At 58.5% G+C, this 19,073-nt stretch overlaps 3 protein-coding genes across 10 annotated transcripts; 2 read left to right on the top strand and 1 right to left on the bottom strand.

Annotated features, from left to right (window-relative positions):
• Positions 1-134: 134 nt before the first annotated feature.
• On the bottom strand, positions 135-8,545 carry LOC113974600 (protein PML-like). 4 transcript variants are annotated; one of them, XM_027697857.1, is made up of 10 exons: positions 8,353-8,454; positions 7,635-7,740; positions 6,338-6,905; positions 5,108-5,685; positions 4,524-4,576; positions 3,990-4,070; positions 3,684-3,900; positions 3,009-3,061; positions 1,011-1,167; positions 135-925 (listed from the first exon to the last, which is right to left on the bottom strand). In XM_027697857.1, exons 2-10 carry the CDS (start codon positions 7,684-7,686, stop codon positions 354-356), a joined length of 2,331 nt encoding a protein of 776 aa, XP_027553658.1. In that variant the 5' UTR covers positions 7,687-7,740; positions 8,353-8,454; the 3' UTR covers positions 135-353. The 4 variants fall into 4 exon arrangements, with proteins under 4 accessions (XP_027553658.1, XP_027553656.1, XP_027553657.1 ...); XM_027697855.1 differs by lacking the exon at positions 8,353-8,454 and adding an exon at positions 8,489-8,545 and having other exon boundaries at positions 136-925; XM_027697856.1 differs by lacking the exon at positions 8,353-8,454 and adding an exon at positions 8,489-8,525 and having other exon boundaries at positions 136-925; positions 7,635-7,736.
• On the top strand, positions 7,819-13,977 carry STOML1 (stomatin like 1). 4 transcript variants are annotated; one of them, XM_027697871.1, is made up of 8 exons: positions 7,819-7,835; positions 8,880-9,133; positions 9,374-9,480; positions 9,615-9,764; positions 10,209-10,412; positions 11,177-11,405; positions 11,992-12,195; positions 12,876-13,977. In XM_027697871.1, the coding sequence occupies exons 2-8, from the start codon at positions 8,986-8,988 to the stop codon at positions 13,076-13,078; spliced, it is 1,245 nt and encodes a 414-aa protein (XP_027553672.1). In that variant the 5' UTR covers positions 7,819-7,835; positions 8,880-8,985; the 3' UTR covers positions 13,079-13,977. The 4 variants fall into 4 exon arrangements, with proteins under 4 accessions (XP_027553672.1, XP_027553671.1, XP_027553673.1 ...); XM_027697870.1 differs by lacking the exon at positions 7,819-7,835 and adding an exon at positions 8,540-8,773; XM_027697872.1 differs by lacking the exon at positions 7,819-7,835 and having other exon boundaries at positions 8,540-9,133; positions 11,995-12,195.
• Positions 13,978-15,007: 1,030 nt separating this feature from the next.
• Positions 15,008-18,969, top strand: LOC113974679 (protein PML-like). 2 transcript variants are annotated; one of them, XM_027698036.1, is made up of 4 exons: positions 15,008-15,157; positions 15,779-16,257; positions 16,755-17,331; positions 18,054-18,969. In XM_027698036.1, the coding sequence occupies exons 1-4, from the start codon at positions 15,131-15,133 to the stop codon at positions 18,861-18,863; spliced, it is 1,893 nt and encodes a 630-aa protein (XP_027553837.1). In that variant the 5' UTR covers positions 15,008-15,130; the 3' UTR covers positions 18,864-18,969. The 2 variants fall into 2 exon arrangements, with proteins under 2 accessions (XP_027553837.1, XP_027553836.1); XM_027698035.1 differs by having other exon boundaries at positions 15,029-16,257.
• Positions 18,970-19,073: the final 104 nt, after the last annotated feature.

Genomic DNA, 19,073 nt, shown 5'->3' with positions numbered 1-19,073 from the left:
CTGCCTGGCTGGAAAAAGGAGGAAGAAAGATGTCCCAGTAAATTGCACTTGCCTGTGTTGTGTCATTTATTTTATAAGGATGTTAATTCCATTAGGTTATTTCTTCCCCCTAGAGCTTGCCCAGGGGCCTGAACTTTTTAAGCCCAATGCTGGGAGCAGAGAAGGTTTGGGAGTCCTGTTTAATGAGCTTCTCTGCATTCCTTGCACCCCTGGTGAGTATCCTCGTGTCCCTGGTGAGCATCCTTGTGTCCCTGGTGAGTATTCTTGTGTCCCTGGTGAGCATCCTTGCGTCCCTGCATCCCTGGTGCAGTTAACCTGAGACTTGGCCAGCTCAGCTCACCCCATGGTTGCGCTCACTCCTCTTCCAGATCCCGGAGGACGAGGTTGCGCTGTGCCAGCACCTTGGCCACCTTCTTGGTGAGCAGCTTCTCCTGCACGAAGGGCCAGAGGAGAGTGTAGCTCTGTGCGTTGCGATGGGTGAGCATCATCTCCATATCCAGGCTCACAGGGAGTGCCAGGGCTCCCCAAAGATTCTGCAAGGCCTTGGCCTTGGCCAGGGCGCTTTCTCCAAGTCGCTGCTGCAGGTACCTTCTCAGCAGGTTATTCAGTCTGTAGGAAGGGGCCTCGGGCACCTTGTCCTTGACCAAGGACAACATATCCACGTAACCACACACAACATGGCAGAAGTCCACTTTCCTGCCCGTGGCATCCAGGGCTTTAAAGAGAGCAGGCAGCTCCAGTCCCCAGAAGTTCCAGATGATGAGGATGGGTCTGGGGAGCAGGGAGAGGTACCAGAGGAGGTACTGCACCCCCACTTCCAAGGGGATGCCCTCGGGGAGCAGTGCCAGCACTGACTCGGGGGTCTGGATCAGCGTCTTGAAGGAATGGTCTCCATTCACTGCTGCCATCTCCATGATGTTCTGGGCTGCGGAGGGGAAAGGACGGGGCTGGAGTAAGTGTTTGGGGAGGCCCCTCTCTGCCCCTCAGCCCCTGGGAAGGGCAATGCTCACTTCTCGGATCAACCTTCAGGCTGAGGAACACCAAAGCACCTGGCTCCAACCTGTCATCCAAGGGGCTGGTGGGGCCAGTGCTGTTGTGGGGTGAGGTGCCACCTCTGGACCATGTGGGGCTGGAGGGCTTCTTGCTGTCCTTGGCCTCGCTGAAGGCCTGCAAGAGATTGGAGAAGGGATCCAAGTACAATCTGCCTGCTTGGACCTGGCTGGGAAGGCATGAGGAGCACCCTTGGGAGCACCATTGGCCATGGACAGGGATCTGCTTGTGGCAATGCCAAAAAAACCACAGGTGTGATGTCCTGGCACTGGGTGTGTCCTGTGTCTGGAGTGGGCTAGCCATGGGGAGCCCTGTTGAGAGCCCAAAAACAGGGTCAGAAACAAGTGATCAAGAGCAGAACCCTGAATCCAGCTTGTCCTGAGCAGGGTTGGGATGTAGGCACTAACACACAGGTCCAGGGATTGCTGTCCCTTGCTGTTCAGCTCATATGGATGCAGATCACGGAGGGACATAAACATGCCTGAGCAACCTCACTCCATGAGGTACTTAAAGATCTTGTTGGTGTCTAGAGGAAATTGGATCAGGAAGACTGGGTAAGGTCAGAAGGAGGTTTGGGGCCTCTCCAGGCTCAGCAGATCCAGTGCCTACAGCAGTGCTTCCCAAGGATGAACAAAAGTAGCCACGCCACCAGCCCCTGCCCAGCATCAGCAGGGATGGACATCCACAGTGAGTATCTCCCTACAGGAGGAGTAGGACAGCAACACATTCAAGAGGCTCCAACCTTGGTTTCCTTCCCTCTTTCCCCCCAGGACAATCCTGCACCTCTTTCCTGGGTATCCTGCAGCGATGGGACATCCATCTCCCTCCACACCAGCTCTCTGCAACTCCACCCGCAGCCCAGGAGTGGTGGAAACACGGCTGGACAGACAACTTCAGGCTCCTCAGCTCAGGGAATGTGGGGTTTTTACCCCTGGCACCTCTCTTTGCTACACCCTTAAATCCACATCGTACTACAAGACACCTGGTTCACTCAGGGATTTCTCCCAGCAAGCTGCTAGCATCCCCCAAAGCCCCAGCCTTGGGATTTTTTGCCACTAGCAGGGATTGGGGACAGGTTTTAGCCCCACAACTCTCTTTTTCCCTTTGTTAGAGAGGAATCAGAGGAGCTAGGAAGAACAGGACAGGAGGAAATGAATAAGGAAGCCAGCAGTGGCTGGGGTTTAATCTGAGAACAGCTTTATTGAAAGAGCAAGAAGAGATTCTGCATTAGTTCATACAAAAAAAAAGTGTTCACCCCTCATTAAGCCAGTATTGGAAAACCAACCCCACTTCCCAATCCCAAATCAGCCGCACTTGCCTCTGGTTCCCAGGGGATCCCCTTCTCGTGATGGTGACATGGTATCTCAGCAAGGATCCCCCCCTTTGGATCATCTCACCACCTCAGCCAAGGCCATTTGGTTGCCACACACCAGTTTGCAGCACCAGAGTTGTGAAATGTCCCTTTGGGGGTGCTCAGGTGGTCCATCCCTGCTCCGGTGGCTCCCGGGAGCGTCTCAGCCCGTGTTGGTACAGGGCCGATGAACTCTGTGAGCACAGATGCTACATTCAACTCACAAATTTGATTTTTAGATCAAAATTGATTGGTTTTAAGCTGAGAACCACTTCTCAGGAAGCCACAAGGACCGACTGGGAAGGTTTGCCTCGGGGGATCCCACCTCAGAGCAGACCAAGGCGGGGTTTACAGCTGCTCCAGAAAACCAGGAGCAAAGGTCTTAGCCTGGGAGAACTAGATTTGGGATGGCCTGGATGCCCTGCCATCTGGGAGCACCTGAAGTGGAAAAAAACCCCATAAGCAAGTCTCTGGGTGCTGCTGGGAAGGAGAAGGCTTGGCTCCAAGCACAGCTGGAGGAAAGGGAAAGGCACCCAGAGACGACGGGGTGCGGCCGCCTCTTCTCCGGCAGCGCAGCTCAAGGAGGGAGGTCTGGCACTACACTCACCACCGTGTCCTCCTCGCTGTCATCCGAGCTGCAGATGACGATGCTGGTGATTTCTGTGGAAGGAACAGGAGGATGCTGAAGCTCCAAGACCGTGATTTTGGATGCCACCAGATCCAACTCTCCTGAGTTTTGCCGCAGGACCATGAACCACCCAGCCCTTGGATGCACCCCAGGGTGAGGGCAACCTTTCCACTGCTACTTCACCCAATGGATCCTGCACCAGCCTCTTCAGAAGGTGCATTTCATCCTCTATCCTGTTTGCAGAGTTGATCCCAGGATTCCTCACTGCGGGATGCAGTGGGGCTGCCTCAGCTCGGGGAAGAAAATGTGTTTTCCTAAGAATTATAGTGGGTTTTGCTCCAGGAAAATTTACTACTCCTGGAGCAGGAGGCAGAGGAGCCTTTCTGCACTTTCCCTGCTGATATGCTCTTCCCTAAGCTTGGATTTTGGCTACCTTGAAAGTGGGACACGGAGCTGGACGGAGCATCCACGTCCGACCCGAGCACTGCTGTTGTATTTATTCCCTGGGAAGCAGCTCCCACCCTCTGCTTCTGTCACCCAGGGGAAGTTGGCCAAGGCTCTGAGTGGCTGGGGGTGCAGAGAGGCTGGGAATGGACCCCCACAATGGAGAGAAAAATATGGGATAACAAGGAGGGCAACATTCACGGCCCCCACCTGCATCATCTGTGTGGCTGCTGGTGGCAGAGGTGCTGCTGCAGTTCCTTCCGGGCATGGAGGTGCTGGGCTCCCTTCGGAAATCCCTCCAGTTTGAATTGGGATCACTCGGGCCCGGCATGTCGTCACACTCCAGCTTCAGTATTTTGGGACAGATCTGGCTGCCCCTGTCTGTGCACTGAAACATCCTCTTGTGCCATGAGGGGACAGGGCAAGCCTGGACAAGGGAGAGCACAGGCGGTGGAGGGTGCCAGGGTGGCAACTCCTGGTCCCCAAGGGCTCCTGACTGACTGGGATGGTTCTTACCTTGTCCACATGCACCTCCTCAAGGTTGGCGGGCGAGGTGGGCAAGGTGCTCTGGTTTTTGGGCTGGACTTGATCCTCTTGCTGCAGAGAGAGCACAGAGCAGCATTAGGGTGGACATAGAGAACAATGACCCCCCTGCAGGGCTGGGGTGTCCCCAGACAGCATGGGGGGCAGAAACATCCTCAGGAGGGGGGAAACTGAGGGACAGCCTGGCCCTGTGGCTTGGCTCAAGGTTTGTGCTACAGTTATGGTTTTCCCTGTGGGAAGTGAGGGATGAAGCAGCAGGCTCAGAGAAGTGGGATGGGGTAGGCAAATGCCTGGATACTGGAAAATGATGGCTACAATGTAGGTTCTTCTCTGTCCAGGCAGAAACATCCCCAGGGGTTTGTTGTTGATGAAAAAATGGGACGGATGGGCTGGGGAGGGGAAGGTAGACCCTTGCAAAAGATCAGAGGAAGGGAGAATGTATGTTTTGGCTGATGCAGGAGGCCTCCCCACACGGCACCACACAGGGATGAAACACTGATGTCTCACCAGGTTGTTCTCCAGGGCCACCTCGACCACGGGGACAGGCTGGGATTCAGTATCTGCAATGGAGAGAGCAGGGTTGAGATCCCAAATCGGAGCCTCCAGAGTTCCCACCCGGCCCTGGCAGCAGCCAAGCTGGGAAAAACCTGCCTGACAGCTGCAGCAAGGAAGGGGCAGCTCTGGTCTCTCTTCCCTTTCCCAGTCCTTTGGTCTGGGATGGCCCAAGGGTTTAGGAGACTCTGGTAACCCAAATATCATCATCACCAGAGCCTGCTAGGCTGGTGGGAGACCAGAAAGGGGCTCTGGCCATATAAGCAAAAGAGCAAATCTTGGCCCCAGTAGAAATAAGGACCCACAGGAATGGATCTGGGCTTCTTCTGCTGCAGGGAGCAGAAGAAGTGGAAGAAGAATAGAAGTTGTGGATGTTCCATCTCTTGAAGTGTTCAAGGCCAGGTTGGACAGGGCTTGGAGAGACCTGGTCTAGTGGAAGGTGTCCCTGCCTATGGCAGGGGGTTGAATGATATGGGCTTTAAGGTCCTTTCCAACCCAAACCATTCCATGATTATCTGATCCCCACGGCAAGTCCTCACCTGGGTGCCCTGTGACACGCTCCACCAGCGCCTGCAGCCTGGCTCTGCACTCGGATAAGTCCCCAGGCTGCCCTCGGTCCATGGCCTCCGGCAGCTGCAGCCGCTGGAGCTCCTGCAGCGAGCCCTTGATGAAGGGCTGCATGTCCATCACCTCCTGCTCTGTGGCGTACAGGCTCATCTTCTCCACCAGCCTCTCGCCCGCCTCCATCCGCCGCAGCACCCCCTCCACGTGCCGCAGCTCCCGCGCCAGCTCCCGACGGCCCTGCTCCTGACGCGCCTCCACCAGCCCCAACAGCTCCTCTTCCTCCTGACGGATCAGCCGCACCAGCTGCTCCACGCGCTGACGGATCAACTCCCGCATCTCCCGCTGCGCCTCCTCCAGCCGGGCGGCCTCGTCCTGCAGGGACGTGTAGGTGGCCTCGAAGCCGCTCCGGCGACGCCGCAGCTCCCGCTCCATGGAGCTCAGCTCCTCCTGCCTGCGCTGGGTCTCGCTGCAGATGTCGCTGAACTGCGAGTGCTGGTTGTCCAGCAGCGCACACGAGCAGCACAGCGCCTTCTCACACTGCTGGCAGTAGATGCTGGCAGGGAACAGGAGCGCCCTTCAGAGCCGGCACGGCACTGGGGCGGCAAAAGCAGCTCTGCTGCCCCAGGCACCATTGCCCCTGCCCGAGGGACAGTGCCAGGGAAACTGAGGCACGGGGGCTTTGCCTCACTGCACCAGCTGCAGGGGCGCCCATCAGCCTGGGCCTTCAACCCTCCTTTGCTGCCCTCCCTCCTCCCGGGCTCCTGACAAGCCCATAGCACACACACTCAGAGAATGGCATCTCCTGAGCTGGAAGGGACCCACAAGGATCATCAAAATTCAACTCCAGGCCCTGTACAGGACACCCCAACAATTCCACCATGTGCCTGAGAGCATTGTCCAAGCGCTCCTTGAGCTCTGGCAGCCTTGGAGCCGTGACCACTGCCCTGGGGAACCTGTTCCAATGCTCAACCACCCTCTGGGGGCAGGTTCTTTTCCTAACATCCAACCTAAACCTCCACTGGCACAGCTTCGTGTGATTCCCCCCAGCCCTCTCACAACTTGCTCCTGCTTGGGGTCTCACCAGGGTTGCAGCTTTTCCTCTCCAAAGGCAGGTGATGAAACCCCTTTGGCAGGGTTGCTCCTGGAGCAGCAGCCCCAAAGCCCTTGGAACAGGATGGGATGCAGGAACAAGGCACCACTCTCACCTGCAGACGCGGCTCTGGTCGGGGTGACTGGAACTGGTGCAAAAAAGGTTGCAAGACTTCCTGGTGTCTTCCAGGAACTGATGGGGTGACTCAGCACGCAGCTCCTCCACCTTCTTGACTTTGTGGCTCTTCTTCTTGTGCCACCACTGGTGGTCCTCAAAGCACTTGGCACAGAAAAACTCCTCGCACTCGCAGCACCACACCAGCGCCACTTCGCCCCGGCACCGGCTGCAATTGGGACCACCATGGCTGGTGATCTGCTTGTAGACCCTCAGCCGGGCCTGCAGGTTGGTGAAGAGCAGGTTGTCCATGTCCGGGATGCCGTTGGCCTGTGGGATGGCCGTGCAGCACACGGGGCACTGCCCGATGGGCTTGTTCTCACTCAGGCAATTGAGGCACAAGGTGTGGAGGCAGGTGAGGAGCTTGAGGTTGGGCGATTCCTGCCGGCAGCCCTCGCAAAGGAGGAACTGGAAGTCATCTTCCACCGCCGGAGGGTGGGATGGAGGTGAGCACACAGGGGCATCCAGTTGGGGTCTTGTCTCCACGGGAGCAGTGGCACTGTCTCCATCTAGGTGGGATGTGGAGAAAAAAACCCCATGAGATGGAAGTTTGGGAGGCTCAGTCCCACCTGTGGGCATCCCACTCCACCCAACCGCTGCAGGGGAGGGATGAGGGAGCCACAGGGTGCGCTTGAGGCTCCTCTCCATCCCTCCTGCCGAGGGCGAGCGGGTGGCAGCACTCCAGGTGCTCTCCCGGGGAGATTCTCCGCTGGATGCAAAGGGTTGTGCTCCCGCCTACCCTCTGTGTGGGAGGCTCTTGGAAGCTCTCCTCCACCCTCCCCAACCGCCCTGCCTTTCAGGACTTTCGGATTTCAAGACTGGGGGTGGGGACAAATGATTTTCGTTTTGCTGCTACCGCCTTTTCCCGCTCTGCAAGCGGGAAAAGCAGCGGAGGTAAAAGGGGGGACCCTGGCAACGGTCCCCAAACTTTCCTGCGAAACCTCCCAGGCAGCACTGGGATGTTGGCATAAGCTCTGTCCCCAAAGGTGTCCCCTTCCCCACTCCTCGTCCCCCCAGCCCTCCCCCAGGCCGGGAGGGCAGAAAACCCCCCGCCAATAAAGCCGGGACCCCACTTATCACCTCCCCCCTGCAACGGTTTTGTACCCTAAAAACTAATACACACACGCACGCTTCCAAGCAGGCGATGCCCGCAGGTCCCTTTCGGAGACTCTGGATCGGGCTTTGCCCTCCTCCCCATCCCGCCTTCCTCTCCAGGAAAGTGGGGAGCCCCTCGTTACCTGCTGGGGGTCCGGGGCCGGCTGGCCGAGGCGCGGCGGGGTTGTCGGGCATGAGAGCGGCGAGAGGAGACAGCCGTCCCAATCCACTTTCGTTTCCTCAGCCTGGCTGGAAAGGAAGGAGGAGGAGCTGGTGGGAAAGGGGGGGGGGGGGGGGGGGGGGGGGGGGGGGGCGGCCCGGGCCAGGAGGGGCCGAGGGATCTGGTGGGTGGGAAAGGAATGAGATGGGGGTTCCCCGCTCCCACCCTCTGCCTGCCCTCTGCCTGGGGGTACCGGTGGAAAATCCGAGGGAGGCGGAAATGCAGGGAACAAGGGGATGTTGGTACTGGGACGGAATATTGGTACCGGGAGGGAGGGCAAGCCGGCACCGGGGGTACGCTGGTACCGGGATGGGGATGCTGGTACCGGGAGGATGTTGGCACCAGGGGGATGCTGGCTCCGAGAGGGTTTCGGATGGCAAAGCTCTGCTCCAGCTGTTAGGTAGGACCCCCGAGCTCTGCTGTCTGGGTGTTGTCTCGGCTGCAAGAGCTGCTGCTCTCTGGGGCAGTGTCAGGATCCCACTTCAGCCGAGGGGGGCTTTAAACCCTCACTGTTGTCATTCCCTATCCTCGGCAGCGCCGCTCTTGGATCTCCGCTACCCTTTGAGCCGGCGAGATGGAGAGTGGGGGGCTTTGGCATGGTGGGAAGGCCACGCCGGAGCAGGAATTCCTGGAAAAACTACCTTTCCCGCTTTCCTGTTCCGGTGGGGTCGGGGTACCCTGCGGAGCCCCCCATGGTGTGAATGTGTGATGGAGACCCCCGTCTTCCCCATGGCCGGCGGAGCGTTCCCCTGGCAGGGCCTCTCCGGAACAACTCACCGAGCCGTGAGCCATGAGCCGTGTCGTCCCTGTGCCGTCAGCAGCCACATGACGAGCGGACCAGGAAGCGATAGCGGCTCCCTCCTTCCTCCCCTCAGCATCCTCAGCGCGGCCTCCGCTCCCCACGGCCACGGGGCTGGAGGCCGAGGACGCCCCGGGGTCATCCCCAGCTCCGAGGGGGTGCGAAGTGAGGAGTGACCGCGGGGTCGCAGCTTTTGTCTCCCGGCTCGGCTCCTGCCCAGAGGGTCTCCGGGAGGATGTGAAGCCTCCAGCACCCCAGCTGGGGTGAGACTCCGGCCAGGGAAGCCCCTGAAGGATTGGATTTCTTGCAGCAAATGTCCTCCTGTAATGTGACTACAGCAGGGCTTGTCAGCTGCATCTCTCACGGCAGGGAGACGGTGACAGGGACGGAGGTGGCTGCGATGGCAGCAGGGAGCCAGGATTAGAGGAGCACCTTGGAGCACCAGGAGCAAGGCCCTGTGCGAGGCACCAGCACCATGTTCAGCCGGTCGGGATACCAAGCCCTTCCCTTGGGAGACTTTGACCGCTTCCAGCAGTCCAGCATCGGGTTCTACGGTGCCCAGAAGGGCTTTTTCTGCTTCAGAGACAAGCAAGACCCACTGGGACTGGCTGGGAATGCCACAGGTGAGCCCCAACCCCCTGGGATGGCTGGGAATACCACAGGTGACTCCCACACCTAGAGGGGAGTTGCTGCCTCCCTCCCTGTTGCCCCCAGTGCTGTAGGGTGTGGCACTGGCTGGGTGTCCCCCACACTGCCGGCTGCCCTGGGTGCAGGGTGCATGGAGGGGAGAGGCTTGGATGGGGGTTCACGGGCAGGGCAGGGGGGTTTGGAGCAGGTACATCCCCCTTTCACCCTTCTTGCAGACACCTCCCAGGGTTGGCTGTCCTGGATCTGCCATGGGATTATCACCTCCTTGGTTTTCTTGCTGATGGTTGTCACCTTCCCCATCTCAGGGTGGTTTGCCTTGAAGGTAAGTGAGGAAAGCAGGTGAGGAGTGGGATGACAACCAGCCTCCATAAGGGGACAGTTACAAGCTGCCCCTGGTCCTGGCATTGCAGGATCCAGGGTTTTGCTCCTGCCCTGGTCTAAACTTTCCCATTCCAGGTCGTGCCCACCTACGAGCGAATGATCATCTTCCGCCTGGGCCGCATCCAGGCACCGCAGGGACCTGGCGTGGTCCTGCTGCTGCCCTTCATCGACCACTGGCAGCGGGTGGATCTGAGGACGAGGGCCTTCAACGTGCCCCCCTCCAAGGTGACTGCCATCCCTCAGGGTGGGATGGAGAAATAGCTCTCAAATTCCCAGAGCCAGTGGATTTTGGGATGGTCTGACCCTTGGTGACCCAGCTTTCAGCTCCTCCTGGCAAGGCCAGGGACATTGTAGCTGCTGCTGTGTAGTCAGAGTCCTCACCTGCCTGAGGTCAAAAAGTTCCTCTTGCCTTGTTCAGAGGGTGTTCCTGGCTGGAGACATCCCAAAACCATCAATCGCTACCCTTCCCAGATGTCTTTAAATAACAGCCCATACCAGAAACTGTCCTCACCATCCAAGCTAGCCGAAAATTAATTATTTGGATTGGTTTTATTTCCAATAATCCTCTTAATAAAGACATCTGGGAATGCCTTTGCTCCCAGGATCTACACACAAGGGTTGGGCCATGAGGTGGAGAGGGGAAGAGATCCTGACTCCTTTCTGCCCCAGGTGACCTCCAAGGATGGGGCAATCATCTCCATGGGTGCCGATGTCCAATTCCGGGTGTGGGACCCTGTGTTATCCGTCATGATGGTGAAGGACCTCATTGCGGCCACCCGGATGACGGCACAGAACGCCATGACCAAGACCTTGATGAAGAAGAGCCTCCGTGAGATCCAGGTGGAGAAGCTGAGGATCGGGGAGCAGCTGCTGGTGAGGACTCAGGACACCCAAACCCTTGGGATCGTGGTGCCGAAGTAACAGTAAGGAAAAGATGGAGCTGCTGAAAGTCCATCTGGCCACAGACCTGGACAAGGAAGGGAGCTGGGAAAATGTGGTGATTAGCAGGGAGCAGATATTTTCACATCTCCAGAGTTCTGTGGCTGATCTCTAAGGGCTTTGGGTGCACAGAAAGGCTGATGTGTTGTGATTTGACCTCCTTATCTCCATCAGGAAAATGTCTGGAGGGAGACTGGAAAGGGCTTTGGGTGAGAGAAGAAGGACGAGGTAGTGACAGAGGGGCAGTGAGTCCTGCCTGCAGTCAGCCTGGGCCAGGCCAAGATCTTGTGGGTTCAATGTCTACAAGGGGTGATGTAAAAAGAGGCTGGGGGATACCTCTGGGGTGCCTGGGGTGGTTTGGAGGCCAGAGATACTGCCTGGTGGAGCACCATGCCAGGATGTGTTGCCCAAGAGAGAGCAAGGAAAAGGACCATGGAAAGAGGAACAAGACACAGCTGTCCCCCCTGTCCCAGCCTCCTCCAAGCTGGGAGAACAACTGGGGGAGGAGGGTTTGAATGTAAGAGCTGACAGCTTGGAGGAGAAGGAGGACTATTGAGCCTGGTCTAACACCCCACCGGTGGGTAGCAGCAGCACAAACTATAGGATGCCAATGGTTGGGGGTGCCATGGTGGGGAGGTGGTCTCCATGGCCATATCCAGCTCTGCCTAGGCTGTCAACACCTCTCCCCTTCTTCCCAGGTGGAGATTAACGACATGACCAAGTCGTGGGGCCTGGAGGTGGACCGGGTGGAGCTGAGCATGGAGGCTGTGCTGCAGCCACCCCGGGAGAACCTGGCGGGCCCTGTGACCACTGTGCCACCAGTGCCGGGGCTGGAGGGGCTGGATGGCACCATTCAGCAGCTGGCTGCCCATTTCTTCGGCAGCACCCTGGCTCTGGCCAGCAGCGGGACCAGCGCTCCGGAGACAGGTAACCAACCCTGGGTCACTGCTCCTGTGCTGGGGGATGTCCCTCCTGCCAGGTGACCTTTGTGTCCGTTGGCTATCTGACAGAGGAGTCAAAGTCTGGGAGATGTCACGCTCCTACGAGCACAGCACAGATAGGCTGGTAGCAGGGAGGAGAGAGACGTCTGCCTTGGGCACAGCTACATACAGCACGTGGCACAGCACCATCATTCCAACAAAACATTGGAGAAGGGACTGGGAAGGGCAGAAGCCGATCTGCAGGAGCCCTGGGCTCAAGACCAACTCATGTCTCAGCATTTCCACGAGGCAAACTCAAGCCTGAGTTTCCCAAGAGTCACGTGGATTTTTTTCCAGAAACCCTGCACCAATTTGTGCCCCATTAACTTTTCAGGGATAATTTTCCTCGCTCTGTTAGCCAGGGAAAAGTAACCCATGGCAGACAGTGGAGCAGGAACTGGCAAAACCAGTTGCCCTATTCTTGTTTAGCTGGAGACTTTCTGGATAAGTGGGTTTCTTTCCTCTGGAGACCTTTTCTGGTGGGTCCAGCTCACCACACAAAGGTGTCCCCTAATCTGTCCTGTTGTCCCCAGCAGACAGTGTGGAGACGGTGAACGAGGTGGAGCCTCCCACCACTCCCTTCCTTGCCCAGAGGAAGCCCAGCGCAGACGAGCTGCTCTCAGCGGTGGAGTCTGTCCTCTCCGAGGCCCTGGTCAGCCAGGTGGGAGCATCCTACCAGGTCAACATCGCCCTGTCCAGTGGCACCTGGAGCACCTACTTCATAGACCTCTCCTCAGGTCAGCACTCTTTGGGGTTGTTGTGTTGGAGGTGTGAGGGTGTTTTGCTCTTGTGCCCCCTTTGCATGCTGTGAACCCCACTCAGCTCAGTGGTCAGAGGTCCCAAACCAAACCCCTTTGGTACCTCCACGAAAGCCACCCCGGGGCCCATCAGGCGAGCGACGCATTTTAGTGACTGTGAGCTTGAGTCCATGCTCCCTGGAAGTCCAAAGTATAATTTGTTCTGGGTTAAAACCATGAATTTTCCTTCAGAAATAGAGTATTGATGGAAAATTGACAGCAAGGTCTCGTGGCTGGCCTGGAGACCTCAGGAGTTGTTGACTCTCGTAGACCAGCAGCACAAGGGGGTAGTGATGGAGGGCCCCTGCCATGCTGGAGGATGTCCTTCCAGCACCCTAATACATCCCTGCATGGTTGCCTGTGGTTTTCCTGCTGGTCATGGCAAAAGCAGGACAGGGCTTGGAGGTGGACCACTGTAAAGGATATTGGCGGAGCAACACAAGAGAAATTCATCTCCATAAGGTGTAAGGACTCCTGTCTCCAAAGTCTCCCTGCCAGACCCTTGTCCGTCATCTGGCCCATCTCAAATCTCATGAAATGTGGGGGAGGAAACACCAGCTGGATCAAGGCTGGATCCTGAACCCACTGTTTCTCCCTCTCCCACCCACCGTGTCCTACAGGCAGCGGGCGGATTGGCCGCGGCGTGCCCGAGGGCATTCCTGATGTCACTCTGGAAATGTCGGAGAAGGACCTTCAGGACCTCTTTCTGGGTGACCTGCGCCCCCTGAGTGCCTACATGAGCGGGAGGCTGCAGGTGACGGGTGACCTGCACCTGGCCCTGAAGCTGGAGGAGCTCGTGAAGGCGATGAAGCAGCGTAGATAGAGCGTGTGCGTGGGCGCGTGTCCGTGTGCTTGTGTCTCTGTCGGTGTGCCAAGGCGTGGGGACATTTGAGAGGACCGTGCTGTGTGGTGGGGGGCCTTGCCATGCTGGAGCTCCTGCTGCCCTTCCTGTGGAGGCTGTGGGAGTTGGGTGAACATCGGAGCAGGGAAACTGAGGCTGAGCTCCACTGCCCATCCTTGTCCTTGGCTTTCCCTCTGTTCTTCATCGCCTGCTTACAACATTACGGGAACCAGCTGGCACCTCACCATGCGCCAGTTTGCTTCCAGTTTCGTAGAATCACAGACTGGTTTGGGTGGGAAGACCTTAAAGTTCTACCCCCTGCCATGGGCAGGGGACATCTTCCACTAGAGCAGGTTGCCCCAAGCCCTGTCCAACCTGGCCTTGATTTCCTGGGCCAGTGTGCCACCAGGGCACAGAATGATGTCCTGGTGTTCCCACAACCTGGTCCATGGCCAGGGGTCTCACTGGAAGGAGTGTGAGCTGAGCAGTTGTGTGGAGGAGAGCTTGGGGACACTGTGGCCGAGGACAGGAGCCATGGGATGGGGTGGGCAGCCAAAACGGGCCACGAGGGCTGGCTGGACCAGGCTGGGATGCCACCAGCAGGCTGGAACTGCGATCCAGCGTGGCACCACTGATGGGATAACGGCACTTATAGGGAAGTAGCAGAGGTGGCAATTTGGGGGATGACCTGCCTTCCCCACACAGCGGTTTGTAATTAGTGATTGCGCTAATTTGTGCTTCAAGATCTTTTTGCATGTGTGCTGTGAGGTGTGTCCACAGGGGTGGGGACTGGATATAGGCATATAGAGAGATTTATTTATTTTGTAAGCTTCCTTTCTATCCACTCTCGATGGACAATAAACCTGGTGTGCAGCCTTGGGCAGCGCTGGGCTCGTGAATTCTGCAGGCAGATGTGGCTGCACCCCCTGTGCCTCAGTTTCCCCCAAGGCAGAGACCAGAGCGTGGGAGGAGCTGCCAGTCAAGGAGGCTCGATTGTGATGAACACATGAAGTCCTGGCATGGTGAGGAGGAGCTGCCAGGATGCTGTGTGGCCTCTTGGGGGATGCTCAGCTCCCCAACAGCACCCGGCACCCCAGGGGTTAAAATGTCTCAGAGCTCCAGGCAGCTTTACCAGCTCCAGGACGTTCTGCTGAACCACTGGGACAAACCTGAGTGGTCTTGCTGTCCTGTCCCATCCATGCAAGGGGCTCCTTGCCAGAGGATGGGACAGGGGGAAAGAGAGTTAACATGTTTCCAAAACTGAAATGTTTGGAACTGAAATGTTTCACGGCTGCAACCAGACTAAACCACCTGTTAAACATCTTCTTCAAAGCCTGGGGCTGGGTGGCTCCAGCCTGGGCCAGGCTTTGGGGATCCTCAGGGCATCAAAAGACCCCAGAGGAGTTCACAGTAGTGTCCTACCATGCCCTCTCCCTTTGGGGATGCCAGGAAAGGTGAACCCCAAGTAGTCCTGATGGCCCCCCATTTGTAGTGGTCCACTCTTTGTGGCAGTCCCCCTTTTGTGGTGGTCCCCAGGTCACGGTGGTCCCCTGTTTGTGGTGGTACCCTTTCATGATGGTCCCCATGGTGCAGATGGCTGGGGGTACCGATGCCCTGCACGGAGGAGCAAAGGACCAGAATACAGGACAAAGGGACATGGAAATCCTCTCCAAGGTGGAGGGACAGCCCCTGAGCTCCCTCAGGGCCTGCAAAGGGCACCGAAACCGCCTTTGGCAGTGCCGGTCCGAAGCACAGCAGGGACGGGGACGCTGCTACACATTTCTGGGGGTGCTTCTCCTTGGGGGAGAAGCATTTTGGCGGGGATCTTGGAGTTTCCTCCCTCCCGGATGGCCGGGAAGGGCTGAGCCGGCTGTGAAGCGTTTTCCGGGCGGGAAGCGGCGCTGGGAGCGGGCTCTCTGAGGCTTCCCCGCCCAGGCACGGAGGAGGAGTTATTCCCGGAGCCGCAGAAACCGAAAGTACAGGCGGGGCAGGCAGCACGGGCAGAGGCGGAGGTCCGTCCTTTCCCGCCCCGCCATGTCCCTGTCCGGCTCCCGCGCCTCGGTCGGTCCAGGGGGGATGCGGGAGGGATGCGGGCGGGACGCCGAGGGGGATCCGGCCGTGTGAGGGGACCGGAGGTGTCCAGGACAGCAGGAAGTCCCTTGTCCCAGGACGTGGGGATGGGGATGAGAGTTTGGGGTGTTTCTCCGCTTCCCGGTTTGGTAGGTGGTGGGGAGGATGGGACTGGTCCCCAGTCCAGCCCCCTCGGCCCCGCTGAGAGAGGGAAGTTCGAGGCCAGAGGGATGGTTTGAAAGGGGGGGGGGGCGTGTCTGGGACGATGGTCCCCACCCCACCAGGGTGTCATCCGGGGGTCTTTAGCTATTTCCTCCGTGCCACCATCCTTTGATCTGCCCCTCCTCAGCCCTCCCCAGCCCCATAGCTGAGGGGACTGTTTCCTCTTTGCTAGAGGGAGAGGAAGGGCTCAGCAGGGCCCTGTCCATCTGACCTCATCCCGGTGCACGGGACACCTCTGTCCTGGGCATCACTGCTGGGAAGTGGTTACTCACTGGTTACTCCAATAAGGGTTTTTGGGTCACCTCTACCCTCAAGATGAGGTTTCAGAAGTTCTTAAAAACACTCCTCAGTGCTTATTCCTCACCTTCTCCCCCTCTCTCTCTCCCCAAGCTCCTAGAAAATGACTTCCAGTTCCTCCTTTGTGAGGGCTGCGGGCAGGAATCGCCCAACCTCAAGCTCCTCACCTGCCTCCACACCTTGTGTGTGGGTTGCCTGAGCAAGAACGAGCCTGTCGGGCAGTGCCCCGTGTGCTGCATGGCCATCCCACAGGCCGATGGCATCCCGGTCATGGACAACGTGCTCTTCACCAACCTGCAGGCCCGGCTGAGGGTCTACAAGCAGATAGTTGATGGAGTTGATTTGTTTTGCGACAACTGCAGGAAATCTGGGGAGTTCTGGTGCTCCGAGTGCTTTGAGTTCCTCTGCACCAAGTGCTTCGAGGCCCACCAGCGCTACCTGAGGTGGGAGAGCCACAGAGCCAAGAGGGTGATGGACATCAGGGCAGGGTCCGCAAATGACTTCCTGCTGGGAATCAGGAGGACAGGTGGCTTGTCCTGCTCCAACCCAGACCACAGGAGCCAGCCTGTGAGGTAGGTCTGAGAAGGCTTGTCCTCATCTGGGAGGGTTCTTGTCATCTCTTTGGGTCCCATGATGGGACCCCCAGAGGGTGGTTGAGCATTGGAACAGGCTCCCCAGGGCAGTGGTCACGGCTCCAAGGCTGCCAGAGCTCAAGGAGCGCTTGGACAATGCTCTCAGGCACATGGTGGGATTGTTGGGGTGTCCTGTACAGGGCCTGGAGTTGAATTTTGATGGTCCTTGTGGGTCCCTTCCAGCTCAGGAGATGCCATTCTCTGAGTGTGTGTGCTATGGGCTTGTCAGGAGCCCGGGAGGAGGGAGGGCAGCAAAGGAGGGTTGAAGGCCCAGGCTGATGGGCGCCCCTGCAGCTGGTGCAGTGAGGCAAAGCCTCCGTGCCTCAGTTTCCCTGGCACTGTCCCTCAGGCAGGGGCAATGGTGCCTGGGGCAGCAGAGCTGCTTTTGCCGCCCCAGTGCCGTGCCGGCTCTGAAGGGCGCTCCTGTTCCCTGCCAGCATCTACTGCCAGCAGTGTGAGAAGGCGCTGTGCTGCTCGTGTGCGCTGCTGGACAACCAGCACGCGCCGTTCCGCGACATCCGCAGCGAGACCCAGCGCAGGCAGGAGGAGCTGAGCTCCATGGAGCGGGAGCTGCGGCGTCGCCGGAGCGGCTTCGAGGCCACCTACACGTCCCTGCAGGACGAGGCCGCCCGGCTGGAGGAGGCGCAGCGGGAGATGCGGGAGCTGATCCGTCAGCGCGTGGAGCAGCTGGTGCGGCTGATCCGTCAGGAGGAAGAGGAGCTGTTGGGGCTGGTGGAGGCGCGTCAGGAGCAGGGCCGTCAGGAGCTGGCGCGGGAGCTGCGGCACGTGGAGGGGGTGCTGCGTCGGATGGAGGCGGGCGAGAGGCTGGTGGAGAAGATGAGCCTGTACGCCACAGAGCAGGAGGTGATGGACATGCAGCCCTTCATCAAGGGCTCGCTGCAGGAGCTCCAGCGGCTGCAGCCACAGTCAGCCGGGGACCAAGCGGAGCCTGGGCCCTTTGCTGAGTGCAGAGCCAGGCTGCAGGCGCTTGTGGAGCGCGTCACGGAGCACCCAGGTGAGGAGGCACTTGGCCAGGTGGGTTGGGGAGGGGGGAACTGAAAGCAGATGTGAAGGTTATAACCGCTGTGTAGACCACATTCTCCATGGGTTTCTCATCTCCTTCAACATCATGACTGATCCCATTCCCAGCCCTGGAGGTGTTCAAGGCCAGGCTGGATGGAGCCCTGAGTGACCTGCTCTAGTGGAAGGTACCCCTGCCCATGGCCTGCGGGTTGGAACCGTTCTGTGATTCCATTGTTCTGTGACTTGATGGAGCTGTGCCCCACCCAGCCTTTGCTCACACCTTGAGCACAGTCCAGCCTCTCCCAGGGATGGGATGTTGTTGTTGTACCCATCACTTCCAAAGCAATGGTGTCTCTTGCCCTTGCAGAGTATAGTGGGTGCTCCCCAAACGCACTGGGGGAGAACATGGGGGATCCCTTGGGATGAATCTGCTGTCTCCAGACCTGGGCTATGACCTCCTTGGCTTTCTGTGGGTGTCCACCACTGAGCTTCCCAGGGCAAGCTCATGTGCCATGGATGGTCCATATGGGAGTCCAGGGGTGATGTCGTGGATGGAGCTTGGGGCTTTCTGGGGACAATCTGCCCCCCACCCCACTACTTGCATCTCCACTGCATGGTAGGCCTCTGTTTCCCTTCTCCACCTCACTGAGTCAAGCTCTGAGGACCCTTGGAGCCCTGACTATCTCCTCTTGCTTCCTTCATCCCTGCTTCCCGCAACAGGTACCTCCACTTCCCAGCACAACTCCCTGTCTGATGAGAGCACTGTGATCCTTGACCTCAAGCATCCCGAGGAGGATTGCCAACCACAAGGAGATCTCCCCGTGGACCTGCTGGCCCACCACCAGCCCTGTGCCCCTGTGTCGGACCCCTCTGGTGGCCGAGGACACGTGTGTCCAAACCAGGGAGGGGGTATGTCCCCGACCCTACCCACAGCTCCAGCTCTTCTGATGCAGAGGGAGGAAGAAGCAGAGAAAGACTCAGGCTCAGCCCATGGGGACACTGTGCCTCTTCCCAGGAGCATCCAGGACTCTGTGGCCTCCCTGCAGGAAGGTTTTGGTGGCTGGGCCAAGTCCAACGTGCAGCAGGCAGACAAGCTCCTGAGGATGGGCACTCGCCTCCTGCAAGCTCAGCAGAGGGCAAACAGGCACCTAGTGGCCATGACCCAGGAGATCCGGGCCATGTCCCAGTCCCTGGCCACCATCGCCTCTGCTGTGGGACCCCTGGTGCAGCCCATGGCCTGCTCACAGAACCCCTCCACCGCAGACATGGATTGGCCATCGCTGCCCTCCAACTTGCTGGACTTATTCCCTTCCAGCACCCCGCAGAAGGATGAACTGCCGGTCCCAGCGGCTGCCGTGGCCCTTTCCCCCAGAACACCCCCTCCTGCCACCCCCCCTGCCAGCCCAGCACGCTCTGAGACCCTCAGCCTAGAGTCTGAGTGGGAATGCCCCAAATCAATGCTTCCCACCAGGGGCAAGCGGGGTGGGCAGCCCAGCACGAGACTTCGGAAGCGGAGGAAGTGAGGGTCTGCAAAGCAGGACGTTTGCCATGGACTGTGGCTGCTTGGAAAACCCTCCAGAGGTCCCTGTGGAGACCTTTAGGGCTCCATTCCACCTTGCCCTGCCAATAAATCCTCCTGGGATGATCAGTGTGTTGGTCTTTTGCTGGGTTTGGGAAGGCAGCAGCTCCCCCATGAATGTGCCCTCACTGTGGTGTGGCAATACCTTGCTCAG

Source organism: Neopelma chrysocephalum, unplaced genomic scaffold (genome assembly GCF_003984885.1).
Source record: "Neopelma chrysocephalum unplaced genomic scaffold, ASM398488v2 Primary Assembly neopelma1_124, whole genome shotgun sequence".
In the NCBI taxonomy this organism is placed as follows: Eukaryota; Metazoa; Chordata; class Aves; order Passeriformes; family Pipridae; genus Neopelma; species Neopelma chrysocephalum.
Note: the sequence above shows the minus strand (reverse complement) of the source record. Positions and strands in the feature narration are given on the sequence as shown.

Excerpts from the sequence above, each read along its gene's own strand:
- LOC113974600 (XM_027697855.1), bottom strand. The coding sequence starts at position 7,686 with ATGCCCGACAACCCCGCCGCGCCTCGGCCAGCCGGCCCCGGACCCCCA. Across the intron at positions 4,577-5,107 it reads GCGTGTCACAGGGCACCCAG|ATACTGAATCCCAGCCTGTC; the intron begins GTGAGGACTTGC and ends TCTCCATTGCAG. Across the intron at positions 4,071-4,523 it reads TGGCCCTGGAGAACAACCTG|CAAGAGGATCAAGTCCAGCC; the intron begins GTGAGACATCAG and ends CTCTCTCTGCAG.
- LOC113974679 (XM_027698035.1), top strand. The coding sequence starts at position 15,704 with ATGAGGTTTCAGAAGTTCTTAAAAACACTCCTCAGTGCTTATTCCTCA. Across the intron at positions 16,258-16,754 it reads CACAGGAGCCAGCCTGTGAG|CATCTACTGCCAGCAGTGTG; the intron begins GTAGGTCTGAGA and ends GTTCCCTGCCAG. Across the intron at positions 17,332-18,053 it reads AGCGCGTCACGGAGCACCCA|GCAACAGGTACCTCCACTTC; the intron begins GGTGAGGAGGCA and ends TCCCTGCTTCCC.
- STOML1 (XM_027697871.1), top strand. The coding sequence starts at position 8,986 with ATGTTCAGCCGGTCGGGATACCAAGCCCTTCCCTTGGGAGACTTTGAC. Across the intron at positions 9,134-9,373 it reads ACTGGCTGGGAATGCCACAG|ACACCTCCCAGGGTTGGCTG; the intron begins GTGAGCCCCAAC and ends CCCTTCTTGCAG. Across the intron at positions 9,481-9,614 it reads CAGGGTGGTTTGCCTTGAAG|GTCGTGCCCACCTACGAGCG; the intron begins GTAAGTGAGGAA and ends TTCCCATTCCAG.